General features: G+C 42.8%; 1 protein-coding gene across 22 annotated transcripts in view; it reads left to right on the top strand.

Annotated features, from left to right (window-relative positions):
- C2CD5 (C2 calcium dependent domain containing 5) overlaps window positions 1–15,085 on the top strand; it is a 52,268-nt gene that overhangs the window by 16,015 nt on the left and 21,168 nt on the right. For 11 of the 22 annotated variants that reach the window (XM_054282202.1, XM_054282211.1, XM_054282208.1 and 8 more), the window contains 3 exons: window positions 1,168–1,253; window positions 6,188–6,296; window positions 8,126–8,191. In XM_054282202.1, coding sequence (XP_054138177.1) covers window positions 1,168–1,253; window positions 6,188–6,296; window positions 8,126–8,191 — 261 coding nt within the window. The remainder of the gene's footprint in view (window positions 1–1,167; window positions 1,254–6,187; window positions 6,297–8,125; window positions 8,192–15,085) is intronic. The other 11 variants (XM_054282215.1, XM_054282213.1, XM_054282210.1 and 8 more) reach the window with 1 other exon arrangement.

Below are 15,085 nucleotides of genomic sequence, written 5' to 3'. Positions count from 1 at the left end.
CTTCCTCTGCACAAACCCCTGTGCACAGGTGATGGAACAGCAAAGGTGTCAGTGCACAGCATCAGCTTCCTCTGCACAAACCCCTGTGCACAGGTGATGGAACAGCAAAGGTGTCAGTGCACAGCATCAGCTTCCTCTGCACAAACCCCTGTGCACAGGTAATGGAGCAGCAAAGGTGTCAGTGCACAGCATCAGGTTCCTCTGCACAAACCCCTGTGCATAGGTAATGCCCCAGCAAGGATGTTACTGCACTGAGCAGCTTCCTGTGCACAAACCCCCTGTGCTAGGGAGAGGGCTGGAGGTTAAACTCTGAAAGAAGGAAAGAGAGAATTACCATGTTATGCCAAATTGGAGTTTATCTTGTGTTCGTAATCTGCAGGTTATGTGTGTGCCAATGTAGCCATCAAATAAGTGTAGCTTTAAATGCTGAGCAGTAGTGTCCCCTAGCTTATTTGAGTGAATCAGATGAGTATTTCATAGTGTAAAATAATTTCTAATTGTTTTCAGAGTTTATATTCAAATCAAGGGATATGCATTGCCTTTGTGCTTTCTTCTTGCTCCTAAACATGCCTTATGTAACTGCTGCTGTAATTAAGTGTACAGTCTCCTACTTGTAGTTAGGAAAGGTGGTTTAGTTACCTGAAACTCTGCTAATCAGATTTTTATTACTTTCATTAAATAAAAATATTGTAATAATATTAGTGAGAGATATACAACTATAGAGTAGTCTGACAGAGGGACTCTTTTTGATAAGGGCAGATAATCTGGTTATATAAAAACGTAATGTGGAAATTAGATCTCTATTTAAATCATAGGCAAAAAGTCATACAAAAAATTCTGTGTTGTAGAAGAGAATTTTAAACCCACATCTTTAAGTTTTTATATTTTAAAATTGATTTTAATTCAGGTTTACAGCAGGAAAAAATCTTAGATGGGGGGGTTTGTTCAACTACTATACAGTCACTGCTAGTTGTGTGAGAAGGAAAACCTACTACAACCCTCAAATCAAAATTAAATTTTTGATGCTTTTTTTTTTCTTAGAAATTAAAATTATGGGGAAAATTTGACTGTTTTCAATGATTCATTTTTATCTATTTTGAACTCACTCTTTGATTACAAATTATAATCTATGTTTCTTTGAATGTCATTTGTACTGATATTCTTCAGGAATGGGCAGTGGGAGTGCTGGAAAAGAAGGGGGGCCATTTAAAACTCTTTTAAGACAACAGACTCAATCAGCTCTGGAACAAAGGGTAAGGCATTGTATACTTCATTTCTGGTTTACTGAAGTGAAATTTATCTTGTAAGTTAATGTTTGCTGTTACTTGCTGTTTGAACACATGTAAGTTTTGGTCTGAACTTAGTACAAGTGTTGACTGTTTAATAGCCCTTTTATACACAACTTATTTAAATATTAATTTATTACTAAAGCAGTGGGAGAAGTGGAGCAATTAACTATGCACAGCACTCAAGTAATTCCAGTGGTATTAAGAAGTTATGGGAGAAATTACTGATGCGTGTTAAGTTTAACACTTGAGAAAAGACATGATGATAAAGTGTTTACAAAAGCCAAATTCAGAAACATTGGCATAGCTTTAAACAAGTTGAAAATCCCGTTTAGGTTTAGGAAAAGTTTCAGGTTTTGGGAATGGAGTTGATGCTTTGTGGCCCATTCCATGGAGTAGAAGGTAGCCTTTAATTGGGAACTTGAACCTGAGCTACTTGACCAGCAGTAAAAAGGCATTCATAGATTTAAACTTTTCCTCTATTGGACTAAAAATGCCATCTGTCATTATACTGAATACAATATATGACGAAAATTGTGGTTTTAATTGTTTACATTTGCAATGAGTAATTGCAACTTTTTTTTATAAACTATACAGTGTTTTGATCAAAATGTTGATAATGAGGTGTCTTGGAGGAAGAAATGGGAGTATATTCTTACTCAGGAATAAATGTTTTGCACCTAAGTATGGTGGTGTTCACAGGGGTCTTAGGAGGAGGGAAGAGATGAGAATATTGACTCAATGTTTCAGAAGGCTTGCTTTATTATTTTATGGTATATATCATATTAAAGCTATACTAAAAGAATAGAAGAAAGGATTTCATCAGAAAGCTGGCTAAGAATAGAAAAAGAATGATAACAAAGGCTTGTGTCTGACTGAGACAGTCAGGACAGCTGGGCTGTGATTGGCCACTAATTAGAAACAACTCCATGAGACCAATCCCAGATGCACCTGTTGCATTCCACAGCAGCAGATAAATGTGCTGTGGGGTGTGAGTGGGCACACAGACAGACAGGAGCCCTTGTGCAGTGAGGGTGACAGCCCTGCAGCTGTGGGGTGTCAGTGGGCACACTGCACACACACACAGACAGGAGCCCTTGTGCAGTGGGGGTGACAGCCCTGCAGCTGTGGGGTGTCAGTGGGCACACTGCACACACACACACAGACAGCAGCCCTTGTGCAGTGGGGGTGACAGCCCTGCAGCTGTGGGGTGTGAGTGGGCACTGTGCACACACACACAGACAGCAGCCCTTGTGCAGTGGGGGTGACAGCCCTGCAGCTGTGGGGTGTCAGTGGGCACTGTGCACACACACACACAGACAGCAGCCCTTGTGCAGTGGGGGTGACAGCCCTGCAGCTGTGGGGTGTCAGTGGGCACACTGCACACACACACACAGACAGCAGCCCTTGTGCAGTGGGGGTGACAGCCCTGCAGCTGTGGGGTGTCAGTGGGCACACTGCACACACACACACAGACAGCAGCCCTTGTGCAGTGGGGGTGACAGCCCTGCAGCTGTGGGGTGTCAGTGGGCACACACACACAGACAGCAGCCCTTGTGCAGCGGCGGTGACTCTGCTCTCCTCTCTCGTGCCCCATGCCCCAGGGAGGATCGCCCCGCAGGTTCTGTGCCAGGCCGGTACGTTGGAGCACACGGGACCCCTCAGCTATTCCCTGTTGCTGGGGGTTCTTAAAGCACCAGCTCACATACGGGGCTTGGGAGCCTTTGCAGATTCCTTGGGGATTTTGTTCATGCAGAATTGTTTTAATTTGTTGGTTTTAAGAGCATTTTTTAGATAGGTGTATTTTGCATGTTTATACATTTCAATTAATGTTTTAGTTTAGGTATGAATATAAATCCATGCACATAGACAGTGCACTCTACTTGTCTGGATTACTTAGGATAGCAAGTATTTGGGAGAACCAAGAATAAATTCAGTGTATATAATGCAGTTTCACAGGTATTAGATATATCATAACATCCCAGAATACTTTAAGGGACCTTAATGGTCATCTTATTCCAACCACCCTGCCTTGGGCAGGGACACATTCCATCGGACCAGGTTGCTCAAATAGTTCTTTTGAGTCCTAGATTATTGGGATATATGGGAATGCTAAAGTACCTGAAAATAAGCTCTTTTAGTTGCATGTCTCAAGAGTTTTTTTTAACCAAATGTGTTTTTGATTTATTACTTAAATTACCCTAACTGCAAACTGAACAGTTAGTTAGAAGGATCATATTCCTCACTTCCTTCCCTGAAAATAAACCCGTAGAAAATACAGCAGTGGAAAACTCAGGTACATGTTATATTGTACATTAATAACTGTTAAAAATTCCCTGGACATCTGTAGATAGCAAGAGTAACTGTAGCACAGCTGTCTCTCTGTATATTTTTAACTAAGAAGAAATCCATGCTGCATTTCCATCAGTAGGAAAATTTGGTGTTATCTTACTCCTCAAACGTTAGCCTATGTTTTTGTGGAAATGACCAAAAGCTGCTGTCAGTGGTATTTTTTGTCTCACTTCCACAGATTCTGGACAAATGCTGGTTTCTTCCTGTTTTTACCTTCAGCAAGCGCTTGAGTGATCTCCTCTGCTGCCTTTTCTAAGGGAGGATCTGGTGTCCTCCATCTCTGAAGGGCGCTGCAGGAAATCTGTTCTCTGGGAGATTTGTTTGGCTGAAATCCTGACCTGAGCCTCTTTCCTTTCAGTGACTTCTTTTCCAGCCATCCCCTCAGTGCAGGTCGAGGAAAGCTGTCAGGTTGTTTGGCCACCTTGGGGGGTGGCACAGTAATTCTGAGCTCTTACAGGTGACAACATGTGATTGAGGCTGGAACTTGTATTTAAGTAATATAGTAATAACATTTAAAAAACCTCTACATTTAAAAAGAAAAAAGTCTTCATATGAAGTGATGGAGTTGAATGTGTGTCATTGGGCACACTGCACACACACAGAGAATGAATGAGAGATTAGCAGAATTCTGTCAGAATGGTTCAGTGAGTCTGTTACCCAGATTTGTCTGTGACTCAAGTTAACTGCATGATTTTTCTTTTTTGGTTTTTTTTTTTTGCTTTCTGCATTTAGAATTGCTGAACATGAGTTACTGCCTTTCCCCCATAAGTGTTCAATTATGTAGATATTAGACATATCACAGAACATCTCTGGAGCAATTAAAATCTGGGTTTGGGCTCAGTTTTTTTCATCAAATGTGTCTTGAAAAATTGTAATTATTACTTACTTACTTTGCCCCTCTTATGAATTAAAAGCTGGAGTAGTTACTGAAAGTTAACTCTTTATTTTACTTATGAACTGGAAATGAATTATTTTAGTTTAAGAATTTACAGTTGTGTTTCAAGACCTGTGCTTTATTTTAAAAGATGTATATTGACTTGTTATATTTAGAGCTTACTCGCAGAGCAGTCCTTTGATATTTTTTAGGTATGTTTTCCTGTAATAAGACAGTCCTCGTTCTTGCAAGACTACAGTTTGTTTCACCCTGTGCTTCAGAATCAAACTGCAGTCAGTTGCAATGAGAACACCTAAAAATGGAGAAAAATTTTATTTTTTTATCAGCTAATGAAAGAAGAATTCTGGTGTTTAGCAGCCATGGTAAAAGTGGATCAATAGAGATTTTATTAATCTCTTAATATGTAAAGTTTTGATTGTTTGTCACTGTTGTGCTGAGAAACAACTCTGTGGGGGAAAAGTATCGTTTGAGAGTGTACCCTGTGCTTTTGTGCCGTGGGTCCGTGGGCACGCGTGGCTGCGGGCGCCCCTGCGCAGGGCAGGGCTGTGCTGGCGCCAGGGCAGCGGTGCAGGAGCCCTGTGCCCGCGTGTGCTGCGCGGAGCCCTCGGCAGAGCCCTGTGCCCGCGTGTGCCACGCGGAGCCCTCGGCAGAGCCCTGTGCCCGCGTGTGCCGCGCGGAGCCCTCGGCAGAGCCCTGTGCCCGCGTGTGCCGCGCGGAGCCCTCGGCAGAGCCCTGTGCCCGCGTGTGCTGCGCGGAGCCCTCGGCAGAGCCCTGTGCCCGCGTGTGCCACGCGGAGCCCTCGGCAGAGCCCTGTGCCCATCTGTGCCACGCGGAGCCCTCGGCAGAGCCCTGTGCCTGCGTGTGCCGCGCGGAGCCCTCGGCAGAGCCCTGTGCCCGCGTGTGCCGCGCGGAGCCCTCGGCAGAGCCCTGTGCCCGCGTGTGCCACGCGGAGCCCTCGGCAGAGCCCTGTGCCCATCTGTGCCACGCGGAGCCCTCGGCAGAGCCCTGTGCCCGCGTGTGCCGCGCGGAGCCCTCGGCAGAGCCCTGTGCCCGCGTGTGCCACGCGGAGCCCTCGGCAGAGCCCTGTGCCCATCTGTGCCACGCGGAGCCCTCGGCAGAGCCCTGTGCCTGCGTGTGCCACGCGGAGCCCTCGGCAGAGCCCTGTGCCCGCGTGTGCCACGCGGAGCCCTCGGCAGAGCCCTGTGCCTGCGTGTGCCGCGCGGAGCCCTCGGCAGAGCCCTGTGCCCGCGTGTGCCGCGCGGAGCCCTCGGCAGAGCCCTGTGCCCATCTGTGCCACGCGGAGCCCTCGGCAGAGCCCTGTGCCCGCGTGTGCCACGCGGAGCCCTCGGCAGAGCCCTGTGCCCCTGTGTGCCACGCGGAGCCCTCGGCAGAGCCCTGTGCCCCTGTGTGCCACACGGAGCCCTCGGCAGAGCCCTGTGCCCATCTGTGCCGCGCGGAGCCCTCGGCAGAGCCCTGTGCCCGCGTGTGCCACGCGGAGCCCTCGGCAGAGCCCTGTGCCCCTGTGTGCCACGCGGAGCCCTCGGCAGAGCCCTGTGCCTGCGTGTGCCGCGCGGAGCCCTCGGCAGAGCCCTGTGCCCGCGTGTGCCGCGCGGAGCCCTCGGCAGGCCCTAACGCTGCTTTCTGACACCCGCAGGAGTTCCCCTTCTTCACCCTGACCTCCTTCCCGCCCGGCTTCCTGCTGCACGTCGGGGGCATCGTCAGCGCGCGCTCCGTCAAGCTGCTGGACCGCATCCACAACCCCGGTACGTGGGCACGGGAACAGGGGAATACAGGGGAGCGCACGGGCACAGCCTGCCTGGCACGGGAACCTGCCACGGGCACGGCCTGCCTGGCACGGGCACAGCCTGCCTGGCACGGGCACAGCCTGCCTCCCTGCCCTGGGGGCACCTGCAGGAGGGACAGAGCTGTTCCAGGAGTGCATTGCAGAGAGCCATTGAGGCTTGGAAAATGAGTTACTCGAAGGTTGTGGTTTTAGTGAGAAACCTTTCAGCAAATTAAACTAGAAATAAAAATACTTTGAATCAGTAACAGTAACTCTGCACTGAAAACTAGCTTTTAATTATTGAGGGGTTAATTAATTTTTTGCCGCTTTTTGTGATTAAAACTTGATGCGAGTTTTTCAATTCAAACAAAAATGAGATTAAATGCTTGATCTTAACTATGAATGTTTTCCCATTTTCAGCTCCTTGAAATCTTTAAGGACTAATGGCTACAGCTCACAATGTGGTTTTTAACCTTTACAGTTTTGTTTCTGTTCTTAAAAGCCTTAACTGAACAGTACTTGAAGATTTTTATTTATTCCTTCCTGGGATCCCCAGCACGAGAACATTTGTGGTTTGCATGTTAGCTCTAATGGTAGAGCTGAGTGACTTTTGACTCTGAAGACTTGGGTGGTTTAGTCACCGAGATGAGGAATGCTTAGCAAAAAGTTGGAGTTGACAATGCACTTGAGAACGCAGAGGAGAGAAAAATAGCACCTGTAGTGGTTTTGCATGCACTAGTCAGGAGTAATAAAAGGAAGTTTATGCAAATACATCCTTAAACACAAGTACAAAAAACCTAACCTTTTCCTTTTCTTCCTATGGCCCAAGGCAAGCAATTCTTCAGGCAGGAAGATCAGATTGTTGCTGATCTGAAGATTCAGTAAACTGGCAACATGTAATTAAATCCAAGACTTCACTTGAATTAGATCCTCCTTATTTGAGTGATTTTTTTTCGAGTATATTAGTGCACAATGTTGCTCTTTTGTTTTCCTATTCTAAGATCTATTTACACAATGAAGAAAAGATTAAAAAAAAGAAACGAGTCTTTTAAATAACAATTAATACATGAGTCTTTCTTTGCCACAAAGTTATTTTATGATTCTGTGCTTTCAATAGATTTCTGATACAGGTCTCTTATGTGCAAAATTTACTGTGGGATAGATGTAAGATAGAATATTAAAAAAAATCAATTTTGCTCAGAAGTTTTAAAAACTAATTTCTTATATTATGCACTCCTTCCTTTTTGCCAGCTGACTGGAGGCAGTATAAGCCATAAGGCAAGAAGAGATGTGTGTTTGCAGAGCTGCAGTGTTTCTGTGAGACTTGCACATTGCTCCTGACCAGTGAATGCAAAATGCGTGATCCTCGGGACTCACACTGCAAAACAGCAGGAACAGAAGGGGAATGAAGGCACGTGGCTGTGGGAGGGAAGCTGGAGAAGGAGGAAACAATGCTGATATTATAGTTAAGGTTGTGAAGCATTTGAGTCAAATAAGTCTGTAAAATATTAAAGGAAGCAAACAAAGTGGCGGAATGGTGAATCAGGAGAAGTGGAAGAGGAGGGAACATTTGCAGGTGCATTAAGAGCTTGCCAGTAGGACCCAACTGCCAAATACTGTCCGTGTTGGTCACCAGTGCAGACTGCTACAGCATGCTCCTTTTTCCCTTTCTATTTCAGCTCTGATTAACTCTGCTGTCTGTGTCTTTCCAGTTCCTGTGGAGTGCTGTTGTCAATTGTGCTCTTGTTGGTAGTTTTTTCACTATTCTGCTTCTGTAACTGATCTACTAATTTGCTGTTTTGAACTCAGCCTTTGTCGGAATTATGGGTAACACAAGATCATACAAACTGCTAGACTGGAATAGTTTCAATTCAGGTATTTTATTAGTCATTCAGTACTACATATGCTGACAGAAATTATGGCAGCTCAGTGAAGTTATTAGAAATGCTCTAAGATCTTTAGGTTAATGCCTCAAATTTAAAACTATTTAATCATCAGATGCCTAAATGTCACATTTTCATACTGTTTAAAACTTTCTTTAAAATTACAAAACATTGTTTTAGTATAATATAGTATTGCTAAGAATAATTTAATATCCATCTGGAAAGCTGAATGTTCAGATGTTTATTTAGTAATCACTTTCAGCTCAGCATCCATGAAGGGAGTAATTTAGGATAAGAGAATGGATCCTTCCTTGAACAGTTGGGATTGTGTCAGGTGTGGGGTTTTGGTGTTTTTTTTTTTTTTTGGTTTGGGGTTTTTTGTGTAATGAGGTTTGGGTGCTTATTTTGGCCTGTTGGTTTGATTTGTGGGGACTCTTGGTTAATTTTGTTGTTTTGCATTGCCTTGCACTTTCTTCAACAAAGGCTTTCCTCCTGTTAATTTCAGGAAATCAATGAATGTGTTTGTTCTTAGTACTAGCTCTAAAATAATAGTTGTACTATAGATAGTGATAGAGCTAAAAAATATCCAAGAAAAGTAGAGATCTATCCGTTTAAAGAGAAGGGTAGTATGTAGCCCAGGATTTGTTGGTTCATAAAGCTTGTGTTGTAAAATGCAGCCAGTTACAGGACTTTAAACATAAGTATTTGAACTTTTTAATCAGTTCATTACCCAGCTAGAAAAAAGCCCCAATATTCTTACATTTTTATGCAGTTTCAGTAATCACAGTGTGTAACTTCCTTATGTAGTAGGCCTTGTCAGACCAGGTGTTGATAAAGCTGGCACCATTAAAGGTACAAAGCTGACTCCTGAGGGCTTGCTTCCCCCAGACACTTTCCTTCTTGGTAATTCATTCTTGCCATGCAGCTCTGTGTCATGCTCTGAAATTCACTTTAAATATGCAGTTATTAAAAACCAGACATTGTCCACTCTGCAAATTGTTCAAAAGTAGGGAGAGCTTAAAACCATTTGCTCATTTTTATTGTTCCTTTTACAGTAAGCATCCTTTAAAATTATGATTGTGATCTTTTCTGATTTTGTTTGTTTTCTTTGCTTGTTCTAAAGTGATAATCTTTTAAAAATTAACTTTCAGCATATAAAAAAATATTGTCAAATTCTCAGGTCTGTGACTGGTATGGCATAGTCTGATCCAAGGTGTTAAAAATGTGTTGAAATTTTTGTGTATTGTGTGCAACCTTGAAAAGTTGGAATTCATTGCTGCTTCTTCCAGATTGTTTAGTGAGATGTTTTTATTGAAAGAATTTGATTGGAATAATGAAGTAAATGAGTTTATGTACTGACACTAAGCGTGCCTTGACCTAGGCTAGAAAAGTGATCCACAATGTAAGACTAGGAGCAAAGTGCAAGTCAGGAATTCAGTTCTTGGCAGAATATCCAAAACTGTTGTCTAAATTTTTTAGCGATTACAGGAAAATGAATGTGCATTTCTGTGTAAATAAAGCATTTTCCCCAGAGGTGTTGGTTGGAGTAGAGAGGTCTCAAACAAGGAGTATGTGTGGAGTTAATCCCTGCTGAGAGCTGTGTTTGTGCAGCCTTGGTGTCTGTAGGAGAGCAGCTCAGCCCTGCTGCTTTGGGAGGAGCAGGTTGCACTCCTGTGTGGGTGGGCTTCAATCACAGCCATAAGTGGGCTAAAATTATTTTCCTTTTGGAAAACGTCCAGGCTTCATTTCAGCTTGCTTACTAACTGTGTAGTGCAGAAGGATATTTCATTTTTTTTTTATTTTGTCTTGCCAGTGGTTTAATTGTATGTAAGATACAGCAGGAGCCTCCAGTGGTAGTGAGATGTCAGAGATTTGAAGGTGCTTGAAAATCAAACATGGAGGTAAAGACTGACTACTTCATGAATGGAAAAGAAGCTGCTTAAATATCTGGGAGTTTCATGTAGTTCAATGAAGAATTGTTTAAATGTTTGTAAAATACAAAAAGGTGGATATGAAGATGAATTTGCAAAATGGAAGTAAAGAGTTGATGAAAAATTGATAGAAAAGAGGGCACATAATACAGTGGGAGATAGTCCCTGGGGCTGTCTCAGGGAAAGAATCAACTCTCAGGATAAAAACATGCAGGCATCCTCACTGCAGGAGGCTGGGTCTTTGTTCGAGGGTGGCACTGAGGTTAAACACAGAGCACAAAGGAAGGCAGTGCCACAACTTGCTGAGTAGAGGCTGCTTTTCCACGTGGCTGTTTCACAGCACCAACCTGTCATTTCTCACACAGTTAAATTTCACACTCCTCATTCGGGAAGCTGCTCCAGCAGTGCGTCTCCAGCTCCAGCGGTCAGAAATATGGGAAGACAAAAGATGGTTAAAGCCTTCCTCAGCATCTCCGAGCTCCCTGTGCGATACCCAGTCTCGCTGTTGGAGTGTGAAATGCTCCAGAGTCAGTTTTGCATATGAGGAGACACAAGAGGAAAGCTTGGCTCTGTTTTGTGTAACTGAATGCTTTTCTCCCACAGAAATACAGAGACTGTGCAAATGACATTTCCAGCTGCTCTCGGGGTGTCAGCGTGGCCCAGCTGTGGAGCACAGCAGGAAATGTCAGAATGTGCCTGCTGGTGTCTGCTGTGCTTATCCTTCAGACCCAGTAGTGAAAGCCCCAGCATTTGAAGGTTGGCCTCTTGCCTTTGCTTGGAGAATTTCCACCTTGGCTGCTTGCCCGTCAGTGTGTGTTGAATGAAAACGGGAGGTTGAAGCAGTTGTCAGAGGCTTTTTCTGAAAAGATTGAGGGGTGTGATGTTCTCCAGTAATAATAGACTCGTTTTCTGCAGAGGACTGAATGTTGCCAAGTCATTTCTATGGTTAATGTGAATGGTGTTTGAATATTATTTCTGGAAGCAGATATACCCTTATGCTAGTGAAATCATTTTCATTGGGACTGTGCTTTTTATTTTTGAGAGTTCTAAGTAGGTATTTATGTAGCTGAAGAAAGGGTGGTCACTGAGCACAGTACAGTATTCACCTGTTCTGTTAGAGATTCATGAATGAACTTGGCATTTCAATTCCTTGTTAAGAATCCTCTGCCTACCTAACTAATGCTATTTCATACTGCTTTGAAACTCTCCCTAAATTCTGGCTAACGGTGTGAAAGCCAATAGAAAGGTGTTTTTGCACAAGTGCTCCAAAAAAGCCATTGCTTATTGCACAACTACCCTTTGGTTTTGAATTGATAGTACACAAGAGAACCTTGCTCTGGCAAAAATTGCATTTTTGCATATAACTTATCCTAATTTTAAAATACAGGGCTTGACTAAAACTATTGTTTTCATAAAATGTCCTTTATGGATTGCATTGAGTTTTTTCAGCCTTCTGGTATTTGCTTCTGTGGTTGCAAAGATACAGTTGTAGAACTTTGTGCCTGGCTCAAAATATGTTATTGTCAGAAGAGAACCAGATGGTCCTGGTTGAACCAGCACCTTCCCAAGTGCTACACAATTACAGCTCAACGTGGCCTTGTGAAATGTCTGCTGGGGTTTGGTAGGCGGATACACAAGTTCTAACTGCAACAGGAGTAACTGAGAAATGTCAATGGATAATAAATATGAGGCACAAGAGATTTTCTTTCCAAGTCTCCTTGCATCCAGGAGTTCCAAGAGGCTTCTCTGCCCAGTTTGTGTTAAAGCAGAATAAGGAGTTGTGAGTGCACAGAGATGATGAACGCAGGGGTTCTGCATGCCTGAGCAGCGCAGACGAGGAACAGGGAACTCAGAGACAGTGGCATTGCACACCAGCTGATGCCATCCCCTCCTGCAGCAATGGGGAGATCGCATGGGGTTCAGAAAGCCCTGTCCTGTTACAGAATACAGTCCCCAGCCCCAGCTGGAGTCATTTGAGGCTTTTCTTTGAAGACTGCTCCTGGTTTACAATAGGTTGTACTGATTGTGCCAAGGTCACAAAGCAACAGAGACACAGAATAAGTAGTTTCTTTATTACCTGCTGAGTCACCATTCTAGGATGAGTGACTGAAATAATCACTAAAAGCTGGACTAACAAAGGCACATATTTATGCCTGGAAATTATTTTCCAGAGGCAAATTTATTTCCTATATTTAATGTTTTCTAATTTCTGGGCAGTATTTTTGAGCTTTTATAATCCTAAGTATAATGCAAGTTAAACCTTCATTTTTAAGTATTTTAATTTTTAATATATGTTTGTTTAATTTTTCATATATTCTGAATATCTTTCTTGCTTCAAATGCCTTATATTTTGACATAATATTTTTCATTTCATTTAAGTTTTATCACATGGTGGTTTCCTTTCTTTTAGCTCTGCACTAAGTTATTACTGCTGCTTTCACATTATTACAAGATTTTTTTTTAGATGATACTTTTTTCAGTTTGTGCTCTTCCTATCAGATTTTCATCTACAATTAAAAGGAAAAGTTACAGCCACTGTTGTGGCTTTATTAATCCATAAGGGGAACAATCCTTCTGTTTCTCCATCTTGGAGTATAATTTGGGATTAAAGCTATCACTCCCCAACAGTGAGCTCCCACTGAAAGGAATGATATATGGACTTTTGTGTATGGCTTCTCTTGGGGTCTTGGTGCTCATGTAGGGGTGTGTGAACAGCGAGTGCCCGTTCCTTTTGGGTGTGGTTACAATATTTCCTGCTAGTTTAGTGTATCCTAGTTTCCTTTCATGTGTCCCTACAATCTAGTTCCTTCACGTGCTGTAACAAAGTTTTCATTTGTACATCTTTTAGTCCTAAAGATGAAGATGGGGAGTAGTATTTCTAAACACGGATGGAGTGGCTTGGAAACTATTTTGAAATCTGCTGTAGGTTTAATTATTTGCTACCTGAATTTTGTGTTAATCTTTACAAACCAGAGGATTTGTGTTTCTGTACAGTTATTTAGTTGTTACATGTTTTAGAAAGTTGATAATGTCAGTGCTAATGGGATAACCAGAGAGGATTAAATAAAAGTATAAGGTCCAGAGAAGGTTGCTTATAAACCTAACAAAGGTGTCTGTTGAAAAACCCAACCAGCCAAACCTACAGGAAAATACCACACATCTTTCTGTATAAGCTGGTAGTAGGCTTTTAATTAAGAAGATATAAAAATAAGGGAACATTGAACATGTGGATAATGGCTTTGCCTAGTGAAAGATTCAAAGATTGAGTTTGATAGAATATTGACCTCCATTGCCATGTTTGAAACAGAACAATGACCCATTTATAGACGGTGAAAATTTTCCTCAGATGGTTGTCCTCCTTCTGTCAGAGTATTGTGTTATGCATGTAAATATTTCCTAAATTATGCAATGTAAAATTGGTTGGAATTAATCAGACAGTGCCTACTTTGGAGCAATTTCCTCAAGTTGTTTAAGGATTCAGCTTTAAGGATACAGCAGCTCTTGGGTATGAACAGTGTCATCAAGAGACCATTCTTCTTAATCTGTCTTCAGTTTCAAAAATCTATATGGACCAGCAAAATGCAGCTTCTGGGTAAATCTTGAAAGAACCTGTACGAGTGAACCTCTAGCAAATAAACTTGGGCAAACTTATGGATCAGACAGTGGTAGTGTCTAGGGTGAAAGGTTTATAGAGGGTGTTGTCCCCTGGATAGTGCAGCTCCAGCCTGTATTCTAAGGGAGAGGGGTGACTTGGTGGTGGATAGAGCTGGCTCAAAGAACATCCCAGGTACAGAAGTGCTGGTTGTGTCCTATAAAACTGCTGAATAAAATCTGTTGGCAAAGTTCCAGCTGGAGGAGGCTTGAGTTGGCACAATTTTTATAGAACGCTATACTTTTGACAGCATTGTTTCTCAAGTCCTCAGCCATAGTAACAGTGTGCTTTGCTTCCACTGGGTTACAAATATCCTGCCAGTTTGGAAACATCAATGCAGTAAGTTTAGCGTTCAGCCCTTGGTTTCCCACAAAGGGGACGTAATTAGCAGTGGAACCTCCTGCAAACCTTTCTGCCTCAAGTTGTAGAGAACCCTCGGTCCAAAGGACTGGGTACATTTGCTAGAAAAGCTTGTGATGAGTGCTCTGTATGCTTGCCTTCTTGCTTCCACCTAGAATGCAGGGCCATTACTTTCTGTAACCATTTCAGTGAGCTGCCATAGTTTTCAGTCTGTACTGTCACCTGATCCAAGCATGCGCCAAAGTCCCACCGTTTCTGGCTCCTGTCTGCTGAATCCGCTTTGCAAACCCTCAGCTCCTGAGCTTGTGCCTCAGCCCGACAACCGACAGGCACTCCCTGGAGTGTGCTGGACACATGCCATCCTGCTTCCCTAACTCCTCTAATGTTGGTGTAAATCCTGAGCTTTACTAAACTTGGAAATGCTACGACGGCATCCCCATGTGAAATCGTGTGGCTCATGTGTCAAAAAGGCTGCTTGTGAAAATTTGTCAGAGGAATATGAATGCTACACATTGCACTGCATTCAGTGTTTCGTATCAACCTATTATTGCGATGTCATGGTGTTTGATTTTAATAATAATTGTAGACAATTATTTTGTGTTTTAATACGCAAAGGTAAGTTCAAGTAAACTGAATGTATAGTGTTTATATAGAAATATAATAATTATTTTTTGGCCTCTTTCTGGAACTAAGAAATAGTCAAACATCTTAAGCAGAGGTCACAGTTTTCTTTACAAACAATTGTTTCTGCATGACTTACAGAAATATTTGTTCTGTATGATAAGAAATTGTTGGATTCTATGAAAGGTATTGGGCCTGATCCTGTTAACACTGAAGACAATGGCTGGAAAATGCTTCTTACCTCTTTGTTAGTGAGGATATTGAACAGATTCTTAGACTCAAGGGTTAAATGTTGTTTTAGCAAGACAGTGTTGAGCAACTT

This window comes from Melozone crissalis, unplaced genomic scaffold (genome assembly GCF_028551555.1).
Source record: "Melozone crissalis strain CALT ecotype California unplaced genomic scaffold, PUWL_Pcris_2 ptg000033l_1, whole genome shotgun sequence".
NCBI lineage: Eukaryota > Metazoa > Chordata > Aves > Passeriformes > Passerellidae > Melozone > Melozone crissalis.
Note: the sequence above shows the minus strand (reverse complement) of the source record. Positions and strands in the feature narration are given on the sequence as shown.